Consider the following 15057-nt stretch of genomic DNA (forward strand, 5'->3'; position numbering starts at 1 on the left):
ATGCCTGGTGACACCGAACCCGCCAATGGTACCGCAGCCCAGACTCCCGCCCAGACTCCAGCTCACGAACATCATATTCAAGCCGTGAGTTTGAAACTTCCCCAGTATTGGCCGTCTGATCCCGAACTTTGGTTGTGCCAAGTCGAAGCACAATTCCGCGCACGTGGAATTTGCATGCGGATCACCAAATACGGACATGTAATTAGTGCTCTGCCACCGGAGATTGCTGCAGAAGTGCGCGACATTATCGTGTCACCTCCTCCGCACAACCCGTACGACAAAGTGAAAGAGGACTTGATTCGACGGACAGCAGCGTCGGAACAACGACGTCTTCAACAGCTCCTCATCGCGGAGGAACTAGGTGACAGGAAGCCGTCGCAACTTTTGCGACGCATGCAGCAACTTCTTGGCTCCAACACACTGGACAACACGATTCTGCGTGAGTTGTTTTTGCAGCGCCTGCCATCGCAAGTGCGCATGGTGCTTACAGCAGCAGGCGATATCAGCATCGATGACCAGGCACGTCTCGCTGACCGTATCTTGGAACTTTCGATTCAGTCAACATCTCCGATCGCGTCGGTCGACGCAGCCGCAGCGTCGAGCTCAAGCACCGGTGCGTCACACACGCCACCTATTCAACAGGTTGTGCCAGTGTCCGAATCTATCGCAGCACTTACGACCAACGTCCAGCAACTACAGAGCACTGTAGCACACTTGACAAACATGGTCGCCAATATGCAAGGATTCGTCCGTACGACACGCCAACCCGGTCGAACACCATCGCGGTCCCGTCGCACTCGCTCAGCTTCACCGGCCGCCAACAGTACCATGTGCTGGTACCACCGCACCTTTGGTGACGCCGCCCAACGTTGCCGCCCACCCTGTGCAAGATCGGGAAACGCAACTCCCAGCCACTAACGACGGCTGGTGCTGCCGGGGAATGTGAAAGCCGTCTCTTCTTCGTTGCTGATAAGTGCTACGGTACGAGATTCCTTGTGGACACTGGTGCTGACGTAAGCATCATCCCGCCGACCCCACAAGACCGTCGTTTGCGCTCTCCAGAGTACAAGTTGCGCGCAGTGAACCACTCTGCCATCGCCACTTACGGAGAACGTTCACTGACTCTGAACCTAGGACTTCGCAGAACATTTCAGTGGATATTCGTTATTGCTGATCTACCCCACGCCATTCTCGGTGCCGACTTTCTCAAGTTCTTCGATCTCCTCGTTGACGTACGCCGGAAGAGGCTCGTGGACAATTCCACCACCCTGAGCATCTGCGGCGTGCCATCTGCTTACTCCCCCATCGGATCTACGTTTCTCCTCCCTTCGACATCTACTCGATTCTCATCTCTTCTGCGAGACTTTCCTGATGTTGTGCGTGCTACACCATCTCCTACGCCAGCGCGTCACAACGTCACTCACCACATCGTGACGAGCGGTCCGCCTGCACACGCTCGTCCAAGACGCCTCCCTGCTGAACGTCTTGCGATTGCTAAGCGTGAATTCGACCATATGTTGGAGATGGGTATCGTTCACACGTCTTCCAGCCCATGGGCATCCCCCCTGCATATGGTCCCCAAAAAGAATCCTGGCGACTGGAGGCCGTGTGGAGACTACCGTGCGTTGAACAACATCACCGTTCCGGACAGATATCCAGTCCCACATATCCAAGACTTCACATCTCATCTACATGGTGCCACAATGTTTTCCAAGATTGACCTCATGAAGGCCTACTTCCAAATCCCGGTAGAGTCTGCAGACATTCCCAAAACGGCCATCATAACACCTTTCGGTCTCTTTGAGTATGTCCGTATGCCATTTGACCTACGTAACGCCGTTCAGACCTTCCAGAGATTCATCGACGATGTGTTACGCGGACTCGACTTCTGCTTCGCGTACGTCGATGACATCCTGGTCGCCAGCACGTCAGAAGAAGAGCATGAACATCACCTTCGCTTGCTTTTCCAACGACTGCAGGACAACGGCGTAGTGATCAACGCCGCTAAATGCATCTTCGGCGTAGATGCATTGGAATTCCTTGGCCATCGCATTGATGGACACGGCATAACACCGCTGCCAGAGAAAGTCGATGTCATCAAAGACTTTCCCCTACCATCGACCCGTCGAAAGCTGCGAGAATACTTGGGACTTGTGAACTTCTACCGACGGTTCATTCCTCACTGCGCCCAAATTCTCGAGCCTCTTCACAACCTCTTGACGAGCTAACGCAATCCAACCAGTGCCGTGGAATGGAACCCTCAAGCGAAAAATGCGTTCGACCTAGCAAAACAAGCCCTTTCCGATGCCGTACGATTGGCCCACCCTCGTCCTGGTGCTCCAACGTGTCTCATGGTTGACGCTTCGCACAAAGCTGTCGGAGCCGCACTTCACCAACGAGATGACTATGGACATTTGCAACCACTCGGATTCTTCTCCAGGAAGATGAAACCTGCTGAAACCAGATACAGCACATTCGGCCGCGAATTGCTCGCAGTGTATCTGGCTGTCAAGCATTACCGTCATTTCCTGGAGGGACGTTAGTTTACCATCTTTACTGACCACAAGCCCCTCACATTTGCCATCAAGTCCGGCAGTTCCAATCATTCACCACGAGAACTTCGTTACATGTCCTTCGCGAGTGAATTCACCACCGACATCCAGCATATCGGCGGAAGTAGCAACGTCGTTGCCGACGCGTTATCGCGCCTCGACGTCAACGCCATCGCTGCTTCCCCGTCTCCCGCTGTCGATTTCGCTGCCATGGCTACAGCGCAACGTGAGGACATCGAGTTGGAAGCCTTCCGAAATTCACTTTCCACCAACTGCCAGGAAGTCGCCCTACCTGTGTCCGCACAAACGCTCATTTGTGACATGTCGACAGGAACACCACGTCCATTCGTACCTGCTGGATTCCGACGCCAAGTGTTCGACTCGCTGCATTCCCTTTCGCATCCTGGGATTCGTGCAACGCAGCGTCTAGTCACAATTCCCCCCAAAGTCCAAAGTGCAAAGGCACACCGTCACACCCTTGTCACGTTTCATACCGCCAGACAAACGATTTGACCAAGTCCATATCGATATCGTTGGACCTCTACCGTCATCTGGCGGACGCAGTTACCTGCTCACGATGGTCGATCGTTTCACCGGCTGGTTGGAAGCTGTGCCTATACCTGACATCAGTGCCTTCATGTCGGGGTGGATATCACACTTTGGCGTTCCCTCCACAGTCACGACGGACCGTGGACGCCAATTTGAATCCCGTCTGTTCCAAGCACTTTGCAGGACGCTAGGAACGAATCATATCCACACGACAGCCTACCACCCTTCTGCCAATGGGATGGTGGAACGATTTCACCGGCAACTCAAGGCGTCCCTTCGAGCTACTGAGGATCAATCCCACTGGCTGGAACGATTGCCGCTCGTGCTGCTCGGTCTCCGTTCAGCTCTCAAGCAAGATCTTGGCTGCAGCGTGGCCGAACTCGTCTATGGAACGTCACTTCGCTTACCTGGCGAATTTTTCGTTCCCGTACCCTCAGACGCAGTTCCCGACCCCACCTGCTACGTCACGCGACTGCAGTCCGCTCTACAAGATCGTCGACCGAAACCCCCACGACAACCAGACCGCCGCACCGTGTTCATCGATGAAAACATGAACACGTGTACACACGTTTTCGTTCGGCACGATGCAACTCGCAAGCCATTGCAACAACCGTACGACGGACCATATCGCGTCATACAGCGACGAGACAAGTATTTCGTTATTTCCATCAACGGTCACGAAGACACAGTCTCCGTCGATAGGCTAAAGCCGGCGCACATCGACATCACGCCGCATGGGACTCCTCCGCCTATGACAATTGTGAGTGTGACACGCTCAGCTGCCCGCCGTCAGACTCTCCGTCGTGTGCACTGGTCACCACAACTGACAACTTCATGCTGACAACTTTGCATCATGACTCTCAACTATTCAACTATTCTACTCTCTATTCAACTCTCAACTATGCAGTGCAATATTTCATGTTAAATTATTTAATCATGTTATTTCTCGAGCATTCGTACGAATTTACTATATAGTGTATATATTCGCAATGTACTATGTTTTTCTTTTTTTTTCGCAGTTTCACGCTATAAGGGACCGAAAGTCTTCCCCTTCTAGTTTGAACAACGACCTTTTTCTATATCGTTCACTTGTTCACTAGGAGGGGGACCCTTGTAGCAGCCGACAGGCTGTATTATTTCTCGAAAACCGACTTCCTTCGCGGCCCCCGCTTCTTCACAGACACACGCCGTGCCAGACCGATCACGTGAACCCGCGACACTGTAAATTTCTTCGAACTCGCGGGGTCGCCTTGCATGCGTGGTCTGCCTCTCGGACGCGGTGTAACCTGACACCCGGTTTGCGCGTCACGAGGGGGCAGTCTGGACCGGGGTTCCGAAGGAAGCGGACGCTAAAATAAACACGGCTCATAATGTAAAAGAAGTTGTCTTTCTTCTGTGACTCCAAATTCAATCTTACAACTGGTGACCCTCTACACTTCGCAACAACGTAAAGTCTGCATGAGGACTGCCAGGAGGCTTTCAGAGTTAAAAAAATTTATAGCTTCTGCACTTATGTTCTGGGAAGTGCTAGGGAAGTGCCCCCCCCCTTATCTTGCTCTCAAATCATTACTGACGTGGAATACATCCAACTGCATTCAATAGAAATGCAGCTGCGTAGCGCGTTAACCTTTTTCTTCTGCCGAACCAGAGCGTATGGCAGTTTTCTAAAGTCTTTCACCGAGGTACCATGTAAGAACAGCTCCAGTATATGCTCTGCCCAGCTCACACCTAAAATAAATCAGCCTACATTTGATGTACCTTACCGTCAGGCGATTTTGTTACCCTTCCAACCATTACTATATCAGTGCTATACTGCTGCATTCGACTTGATCTGGACATTCTGTGTAGTGGAATAATATCTTGCGATATCCCACTCATTACACAATATGTGGATGACACCGTGAAGCTGTCGTTGGCACGGTAAAAGGGGACCGATAAGAAGACACGTAGCACAAAGACGTCTTTGCTCAGCGAGGTTTACTTTGCGACTAAAAAACTAATGCCTTTTCCTGGGGTCCAGAGACCTCCAAGCTCGAACAAGTAAAAAACAAGAAACGCAGTTAAGACACAGGAAAAAAAGGGAGACAGTTTCCCCTCTACTTCCAGGGAAACTGGAGTTCCGTGCCCCCCTTCTCCTGGGTGCGTCATGACAGCCACTTGTCACTCCGTGTCGCAGCCGTCCAGCTGCAGACCCGTTTTTGGCCGAACACAGTTTTACAACATCTTCCCCCCCCCCAAAAAAAAAGAGCATGCAAAGATTGCTCATTTAAGAGGGTGTGGGCGACTCTGAGGCCTCCAGGGATACAGTAGCTGCGCGGGCCGCCTTGTGAAAGTCCCTCTCGGCATCTTCACAGTGTAGGCCCGTACGTGCCCGTCCCTTCCAGGGTGTCTGGCAACAATGCGCACCGTTCTCCACATGTGTCGTGGCACATTATCCTCTCGAAGGATAGCGAGGTCCCCTTCTTTCAGTGATTTTGACTTGCGGTCCGGCGTTAAATGGGCTGACCGCAGCTCTAGGAGGTATTCCTTTTGCCAGCGCTGCCAGAAGTTGTTCATTAAGCGTTGTCTGTATTTCTGTGATGCAGTGGTGAGTGGAAGCTGCTGGCGTTGCTTCAACTTCTGGCAAAGCTGTCAGCCTTTTCCCGATAAGGAAGTGCGCTGGTGTTAGCGCCACAGGCTCGCTGGCATCCGCGTGGATATAGGTTAAAGGACGGGAGTTGATTGATGCCTCGATGTCCACCAATACAGTCATAAGCTCTTCGAAGGTGAGGCTCAGCCTGCCGAGAACTTTCCGAAGTGAACTCTTTACTGTGCGCACCATCCGCTCCCACCATCCCCCCCACCAGGGTGCCCACTCCACAATGATATGAAAATGCTGCAAAGCTGCACCTTTCATAGTTTCTGCAATGACGTTCCGGGAAAGTGCTACTGCAATTTCGGACCGGCATAGTCAAGCCCTACAACGTTAAAGGGATGACTCTGGTCGACTCGCTCTTTCGGGAGGGGCGCAGTAGGAGCACTGGCAGGTTCCAATCGGCACCTTCGACAAATAAGACACTTGAAAATTGTCCGTTTCACCACCTGCCGGGCGCTAGGAATATTTCTCACGAATATCAGACAGCGTAGACTGTAGTCCACCATGCAACGTTCGTAGGTGAGCAGCGTTTACGATCAGCGTGGTCACATCACTGTCTTTTGGAAGAAGAATTGGGTGTTTCGTTTCTTCTGAAATGTTGGCGTAGTGCAGACGTCCCTTCACTCTTAGACATCCATTGTCATCTATGTAAGGTTGAAGGTCGGCGATCGATGAGCCACGTTGCACCTGACCCTCGTGTTCTAGATGACGGATTTCGTTCGCGTAGCAGTTGATCTGAGCCTGCTTGATCCACAGGATTTCCGCTCTGTTGATTTCAGCTGTGGTCAAAAACGTTTCAGACGCGAGAAGTTGTCTCCGACACTTGTTAACAAACCGTAGTAACCACGCGGTGACTCGAAGTAACTTTGTGTAGGAGCTGAAATCTGACACTGTCGTCAACGGTGGTGGTGCAACCACGGTGGTCATGACGATGACCTCTTGTCGTCGTTTTTCTATTTCAACAGGCTGTAGATTTTCCGTGCTGTGAGCTTCCTGGCGAGGCCAATGTTCTTCTTGTTCTGAAAGCCAGCTCTGCCACCACAGTTGACTGTCACGTAGTGTTTCGACTGTTTCTCCGCGTGTCAGTGCGTCCGCCGGATTTTGAGAGCCAGGGCAATGATTCCACGCGTCCGGGTCACTCAGCGACTGTACCTCGGACACTCTATTTGCGACGAATGGCTTCCAGGCATTGGCAGTCCCGCGAATCTAACAGAGCGTAATTGTGGAATCTGTCCAGCAGTACACGGGCAGCTTTTCAGCAAGGAAGGATGTCCGCAAGAATGACGCCATTCGTGCCCCAATCACTGCTCCCATGAGTTCAAGTCGAGGTAACGTTAGTTTCTTCAGCGGTGGAACACGAGATTTCGCAAACACTAGGTTGACGCTGACCTGCCTATCGTTGTCTTCTGCTACGAGGTAGGCACATGCGCCATAGGCTAGCGGACTTGCGTCGGTGAATACGTGAAGTTGGAGATTTTCCACCCGTCTTATTCCCGTCATTAGGTATCGCGGAGCAGTTATATGGTTGGTAGGTTTCTCAGCTCTGAACTCCATGATCTCCAGTCAGCCAGTGTGCCGTCTGGTAAACGATCGTCCCAATCCAAACCGATCTCCCAAAGACGCTGAAATAAGATCTTCACGCGGATGAAGTACGGTACGAGAAATCCGAGAGGGTCAAATACCCGTGCCGACATCTGAAGTACGGAACGTTTCGTATTCCGTAGGATGGTGAGGACCTCCAGTAAGTGTTCACCCGAGAACCTGAAGCAGTCGTTCTTGTGGTCCCAAACTATTCCAAGTACTTTGGAAACTTCTCCCGCTTTTATATTGTTCTCGGGTTCCGTTATTGATGGAGCTGCAGTGGAGCTCGGGCCGTTGATATACTTCTGTAGCTCCGTCGAATTCGAACTCCATTTCGTTAGGTTCATGCCGGCTTCCGCCATCAAGGCTTGAGCTGTGTCCTTTATTGTCTTTGCCTCCTCCACTGTAGAGGCGCCCGCGAGAAGGTCGTCTACGTAGAACGAGCGCTCCAAAATCGCCGCGACGTGCGCTTGGTCATCCCGCGCATTCCTGAGATGGTATTGTAAGGTGGCTCCTAGAAGAAATGGGCTAGTGGTTGTCCCGAATGGCACCCGTGTCATGCGCCATTCCTCCACCGCCGGGAACGGATGGTTGACTGTCGGCACGTCAGCAAACCACAGGAATCGCAGAGCGTCGCGATCTGCTTCGTTAATGGCGATCTGAAGGAAGGCCTTCTCGATATCGGCTGTCAGGGCAATTGCGTTCATCCTGAACCGGAGTAATACTGGAACTAAGTCGGAGTTGATCTTGGAACCCCTCTCCAGATGGTCCTTGAGGGAACTTGATTTACTGGCATGCGACGATGCGTCGAAGACCACTCGGAGCCGGGTGGATGATGAGTCAGGCTTTATAACCGCTCGATGTGGCATGTAGTACACACGCCCATGTGTTCCAGTGGCGTCCGGAGCCTTTTCAGCATGACCTCGTTTCAGGTACCCCCTGACAGCTTCGTCATATTCGCTGAGGCAGCCATTTGAGGTCAGCCGGTTGACCAACCTATGCAGCCTCTTCTCGGCAACGGCATAGTTATCGTCCAAAGTGTTTGGATTTGCCTTCCAAGGCAGAGAGACCACATAGTGGCCGTCAATTTTAACGATGCTTTTTTCGAGTTCTCTGTGGACCTCTTCGTTTTGTAGTGTGTTAGATTTTGGATCATCTGTTATTCCGATACTGTCCAGTTCCCATAGCTGGCGTATAGGGAGGTTTGATGGTCATCGTTTTGTATCCCTGCTCGCAGCACACATACCATGACATTAGGAGCGTCGGTAATGGTGCTTCTGGTACAGTGCTGTCCCTGAAATGTCCATCCGAGCACGGTGGAGATGGCAACGAGGTCTGGATGGCTCTCACAGCGACGGACGTCCCCGCACAAAAGCTTCCACATCTGGTCAGCACCAAAAAGCAGGCTGATTCCCTCGACGCCAGCGATAGATGGGAAAAGGAGACGATCCGCAATCTCCATACCTTGTTGACGCAAGCTCGTTACGAAAGAGTCGTCGATGGGAGTTTGTACCACGTCTTTGCAGATGAACGGTATGGCGATTGCCTCGAGGATGTGTTCTGTGGTCTTGTACTGGCTCCTTAGACGCAACTGAACAACCCTCAAGCTTCTGCTGTGATGGCCTGCGCACGAAGTTGCGAAGGTATTGAGGCGTATATTGGTTGTTCCAATTACTGGTAATCCCAGCTTGTCCACGAGGTCCTCACGGACGAACGTTCGTTGGCTACCGCCATCAATTATGCCTCGCACGTATGCACAGTTGAGATCCGTAACAGCCCAAGCGCGGAAAGTTTGAAGTAGCACCTCCGTGTGCGGTAAAGTCGGAGAATCACTCGCGGAGAACACGTTGGCGGTGGTCATCTGCTGGGCGGCATCCTGCGGTAACTTCGGTTTCCAGGATGGATCACATAGCGATACACAATGTCTTCCACCACATTTTGCGCATCTTCCCCCATACCGACAGTTCTTAGACATGTGCCCCTGCTTTGTACACCGGAAGCATCTTTTCGATGATCCAAGTTTCCTTTTCTTCTCCTCCAATGTAAGGTCTCCCGTGCAAGCATCTGCATTATGGCCTTTTGATCCACAGAAGAAGCAACCGGAGCTCACCTTGCCGGTGCTGTGGAGCACTAGCGCCGATGGAGGGTTCCCTCCGTGTTTACGTTTGGGTGCGGGTGTGTTGTCCCATTTACTGTCCAACACACCCGCGCGTTCGCGGCTTTCGATCTCCACGCGCAGGAAATTTAGGAGCTTCACCATTTCTGTAGAGGCCTGAGAGGCATCCGACGCCGTCCCCGACGATCCTCGAGATGCAGCAGAGGGCGCGTCATCTTCCAGTCTGCAGGAGGACTCCATTGTGCTTAACTTTCGGTGATATTCAACCACGATGTCGGACGGAAGCACCGATAAAAGAATGTCCACCATCATGGAGGAATATGTAGTGCTGAAGACCCCAAGTGATTGCACACCGCGTGTGTTCGTTTGGACCCGGTCGTACAGCTTTCGGAGCGCCGGAACATCTTCTGACGACTTGACGCGAGGAAGGTGTCTCAGATTGTGGAGATGCTCACGTTCGATACGGCGTTTGTCTCCAAAACGTTGGGTGAGGATGTCCAGCGCGTCTTTGTAGCACGCTGCTGTGCACTGTAATCCAGATATTGCACCAGCTGCTGGGCCCACCAGAAGCGAACGCAGGTATTGCAGTTTCTCTACGTCCGACAGTTGATCGTTGTTGTAGACTGTCGCTTCAAATTGTTCCTAGAACGGTTGCCACTGTGATTCTCCCTTGAACTGAATCAACTGAAGTTTAGGAAGTTTTACACCCGTGTTGCGGGGCTTTTCGGGGCCGGTCGCCGAGCTGTTGGCAGGAGGAGACGCGCTTGATGACATTTGTAAAGCAGCCAACTTACTCTTGATGTCACTCAGGGCCTTCACAAACTCATCCTCGTAGTCTCCGACAGGGCGCAACGAGGTTCGATCTGCAGTCGATCTGCACGTTAAGTTGCTTCAGTTCGTCGTTGCTTGCGATGAGACGATCGCGAAGGCCGTTGAGGGCAGTCACGGTGATGTCGGGCTCTTGAAGCAAGGAACACACCTCGTTAATCAGCTTGGTGTTCTTCGTCCGTCGAACCGAACGCTTTGTCTTGAATCGATCCATGGCGATAGAGCTTCACAAGTGTAATCCCGGGTTTCGGCACCAGAAAATGTAGTGGAATAATATCTTGCGATATCCCACTCGTTACACAATATATGGATGACAACGTGAAGCTGTCGTTGGCCCGGTGAAAGGGGACCGATAAGAAGACACGTAGCACAAAGACGTCTTTGCTCAGCGAGGTTTATTTTGCGACTAAAAAACTAATGCCTTTTCCTGGGGTCCAGAGACCTCCAAGTTCGAACAAGAAAAAAACAAGAAACGCAGTTAGGGTGGGTTCACACGAGGGACGCATCCCCGGGATAAGTCCGCGGATGGTGTAAGCGTCACAGCCTACGTCACCAAAATGTGCGTTATCTCCGGAGGACCGGAATACAACCGCGGACCATTCGTCTCCGACCCACAAACGGTCCCCGTGTTGGCGGGGGCTTGGGGATGGAGCAGCGTCTTTTGACTGTTTTCTTTTGTTCTTTCGACTGGCTGTTTTACAACTCTGACCGCTGAAGCAGAGGGTATTCGAAGAAAAGCGTAATAAAAGAAAGGAATCGTGTACGGGTCTTCACGAAGCAAGAAAAAAAAATGGGGAAATCGAGGGTTTTGCTACGAGCAAGCGGATCTCCAAATACAATACCCACTATAGCACGGCGTGGGAATGTGACCTTACTGCACGATAGAACAATAACAGATAAATTATGATTATGATAGGTTTTGCATATGCATTTGTCGCTTTGTACTGTAAATAGCTTTTACTACGTGTCCAGACTCGAGAACTCACAGTTGTCTGTTTCCTTCGCTGAAAACTCAGTGCAGTTTGAGTTGTTTCTTTTCAACCAAGTGGACATTTTATGATTCCGCGGCACGGCAACACTGCTCGTACGTAAAGGCGTCGTCTGCGAAATGTGTGTTGTTATCGACAATAGCAGTTTCTTTTTTATTTCGCTAGTGCAGTGGTTACCTCCATTGTGAAATGCTGGAGGTGCAATAATGTACCGCAACGTATAAAATGCCATTTTTTCTGTTCAACCACAGTGCAGAAAAGTGCGAAAACTAGTTCACGCAGCCTGATAAGTGTAGTTGGAGACGGACTTGGAGACGGACCGCTCCAATCCCTCGTCCCGTGTGAATACTCAGGGGGGACCGGGACTTCTCCGTCCACGTGACGTCACCGCCCGCCGCGGACTTATCCCGGGGATGCGTCCCTCGTGTGAACCCACCCTTAAGACACAGGAAAAAAAGGAAGACAGTTTCCCCTCTACTTCCAGGGAAACTGGAGTTCCGTGTCCACCTTCTCCTGGGTGCGTCATGACAGCCACTTAACCCGAGCAGCACAGAGCGCCGGGTCGGAGTCGGGGCCCCGTCGGGGCGACCGGCACCCGCTGGGGAATATCGGCTACCGCAAGCCGCCACGACCCCATCTCGTTCCCGGCACATGTGGGAAAGGGGGTGTAGAGAGTAATACCTTCCGCCGATATAATCCCAGCAGGTATCCGGTGCTGCGCACGTCGACTGGGAGCCCACCGGCGGCCGATGCTCTCCCTGTCCTTCTCCTGCTTCATCATGCTATAGCGCGCATGCCCGACTTTTGTTTTCATCTCCTCTTGAATCAGACGCGTTGGCGGCGAACTGCGAAACTCGAAGAATCCTCCTTCAGCAAAGGTTTGTTCATGATCTTGAGTTTTCTAGCACCACAGTACGATGTGCGGTGCTTGACTTATTGAAGGGAAGTGATATATGCTTGCTAATAAGCGTCAGAAGTGAGGTAATACGAAGCGTCATATCAGAACATTAAACTGGCGTGACAGATGGCAATCAACGGTTGCTGACCGCTTCTTAGTCGCTTGTTTCCAGTGTTAATGACCCCGAATTGGTTGAAATTGGACCGCAGCCCCGTTGAAATCTTTATCAGTGGTGCTGCATTCCCACGCAGTAGGTGGACCTACCTACGTCCTTAGTGGTGTACTCAATACTGCTCTCCCAGCAGGATGTCAAGATGGGCACGATACCGTTCTGTTCGCACGGAGATGGAGCAAATTCTCCGACAAGTCGAGCGTGCAGAAGCTACGGCCAATGATGTGAATGTTCCGGAAGGAACTGAACATGCTACTAACATCTCCACATTTGAGGAATCAACTGTAACAGCTCAAGGTGACTGCACGGAGCTGGAAAGCAGCAGGTATACCTGGTGGGTTTCTCTTCCACCTGTAACTTTCTCGTTTTTTCACATTTTATTTTCCCAAGTATCTGTGAGTCTTTTGCCCATCAAGGCATGGAACACTCTCGGACATTAAAATCTTTGTTTCCGGTCGTGGTGTTCAAATATTTGCACGTCGACCCATGTATTTTCTTCCAGGTCGAACTTTTGTCACGCATGGGTGGAAACTCTGTGTAAGAAACTGTACGTCTGATCATGAACCGGGTGATGAGGAACACGGTAGCACTGGAGTACAGCCTGAAAGGAGCGCAGCAAAAAAGAACTTTTCGTCTTTGCGACTCTACTCTTGCGTTGTTGGTAAATATCATACAAGCTTGTTCTTCTTGTTTCCAGAAAGTGCATCTGCCTACCATTCCGGGTACGTTCCATACTTCTTTCCTTCAGGATGTGTTGCTCAAGAGGTACCAGACAGCCACCGAGCGACAAATTGATGGGAGAATTGGACGCTACTTGGCTGGAGCTCCTGACCGAGATGGTGGACGTGAAGCTCGCAAAAGAAAATCGGGGACGGCGGCCGAAGAAGAACATTGAATGGTTTTAGTAGCGTTGGGTCACGCAATAAATCAGAACACGCCTACATCTACCTTTTACACGGTTTGTCATGAGCATTATTATTGGATAGCTATGGATAGTGCATCACTATCCAATGCCAATATGCCAGCAGCATAGCGCGGCATGCCTTGCCACTGAAGGGGAACGAACCAGGCACAGGAGTCCACCTGCCAAGGTCTGAGCAAACAAATACATAAAACATTAATTTAAAAATATAAATACAATAAATGTCACCCCAGAACCACGACGGAACCAATACAGAAATCGTAATGGGGACGCGTCGGGCGTCGGTACCGGGAGCCAATATTGGGCCGGTGCGGGTGTGATGTTGCACTCCCGGAGCGCTCCCGGTACTGAACCCCGGGGAAACCCCGTTTGGGAACCAATGCTCCGCCGACGTCGGACCGGTGGGTTGTGCTGCTCGGGTTGTCACTCCGTGTCGCAGCCGTCCAGCTGCAGACCCGTTTTTGGCCGAACACAGTTTTACAACATTCTGTAAAGCCTATGCAACGACTTGACATTGCGTATAGTTGGTGAACTGCAACTCTTACTTGCTGATAACCATGGGGCCAATACAGTTGTTGAATGGGCTGTATGGCAGCGTAACATAGAATACATCCAGTGGTTGCGTAACGAGTGAAATTTGGCAGCGCGTACAATTAGTCGAGGCATAAATGAACCGGCGTGAGAGAGGAGGAATGCGAAACAGAAACTTGAACCGCGCGCTTTTTGTAGAATGGAGCAATTTCGCTTGGAAAAAAATTTCGACATGTTAGTTTCTCGACAGGAAGAAGCCTTTCCACCAAACAAATTATGGGGTAGAGAAGGAGAAATGGTCGGGGCAGGCTGGCCGGAGATTCAGGTTTGATTCCAGGCGACAACACCTCTTTTCTCCCGAGTTGATTAAACTAGGGAAATCTCCTTCGTCAGCTGTAGAACGGGCTCAGACAGAACAATGGAACGGAACCAATAGAAATAGGTCTCAAGAAGAAACTTGAGAAGATCCAAAAACGAGCCGTTAGGTGGGTAACAGGCAACTACCCGCCTTATGTTAAGGCCTCTAGTTTACAATCCGTGCTGGGTTGGACCACGTTAAAAACTCGTCGTAGGATAGCAAATCTTAGATTCTTTTGTGATATTTATTATGGTACTATCGCTATTTCACGTGATCTTTATTTGATGCCCTCCAACTTCATTTCCGATCGACTAGATCACGAATGTAAAATTGAACCATGTCGTTTTCGCACCTCTGTGTCTCAAAATTCATTTTTTGTTCGCTCAATACCACATTGGAACAGCCTTCCGCGTGACCTTGTCCTCTCAAACTCGGCTACTCTGTTTTCACAAAAACTGGTTTCTTTCTTTTCGGAGTAACGGCTCACACTTTGGTTAGATTTTGTACTTGTGTGTGTTGTAGATGTGTTTTCACGCTATACATTCTTTTGGCTCAATGCGTACTACGTGTTATTGTATTTTGTTATTACTGCATGTCGTGTACTGCACTCTCCCCTACGTAATTCCACTGATGTGGAGCAGTAGGGTATGATTGATAAATAAATAAAAAAAGATGGCTATTTCCAAGCGATCTGCCTTCGTGCGTCCTGGACACAGGGAACTGTCTTAAATTGTCCGAAGGAATTAACACAGCCTGATTCGAACCCGGGTCACCTCCAAGTCTAGGCGTGGAATGCCATCATCTTGGCCGCAAGCTGGGGTGCTACAGCCCAGCAGCCCTGTACTTAGAGCTCATCACAGTTGTAGCAACGGCGATATTTGGTGTACGAGAATGTGTGTTCGTTGGGACTCAACATCATTGAGAAC

General features: G+C 50.9%; 3 protein-coding genes across 3 annotated transcripts; 1 reads left to right on the forward strand and 2 right to left on the reverse strand.

Moving 5' to 3' along the window:
- Positions 1 to 2228, forward strand: LOC135374343 (uncharacterized). Its single transcript, XM_064607335.1, has 2 exons — positions 1 to 747; positions 891 to 2228. The coding sequence occupies exons 1-2, from the start codon at positions 1 to 3 to the stop codon at positions 2226 to 2228; spliced, it is 2085 nt and encodes a 694-aa protein (XP_064463405.1).
- A 3964-nt stretch (positions 2229 to 6192) lies between these two features.
- On the reverse strand, positions 6193 to 7236 carry LOC135374344 (uncharacterized). Its single transcript, XM_064607336.1, has 2 exons — positions 7042 to 7236; positions 6193 to 6942 (listed from the first exon to the last, which is right to left on the reverse strand). Exons 1-2 carry the CDS (start codon positions 7234 to 7236, stop codon positions 6193 to 6195), a joined length of 945 nt encoding a protein of 314 aa, XP_064463406.1.
- Positions 7237 to 7253: 17 nt separating this feature from the next.
- Positions 7254 to 10475, reverse strand: LOC135374345 (uncharacterized). Its single transcript, XM_064607337.1, has 4 exons — positions 10340 to 10475; positions 10139 to 10296; positions 8564 to 10075; positions 7254 to 8504 (listed from the first exon to the last, which is right to left on the reverse strand). The coding sequence occupies exons 1-4, from the start codon at positions 10473 to 10475 to the stop codon at positions 7254 to 7256; spliced, it is 3057 nt and encodes a 1018-aa protein (XP_064463407.1).
- Between the last annotated feature and the right edge of the window lie 4582 nt (positions 10476 to 15057).

This window comes from Ornithodoros turicata, unplaced genomic scaffold, assembly GCF_037126465.1.
Source record: "Ornithodoros turicata isolate Travis unplaced genomic scaffold, ASM3712646v1 Chromosome54, whole genome shotgun sequence".
Lineage (NCBI taxonomy): Eukaryota > Metazoa > Arthropoda > Arachnida > Ixodida > Argasidae > Ornithodoros > Ornithodoros turicata.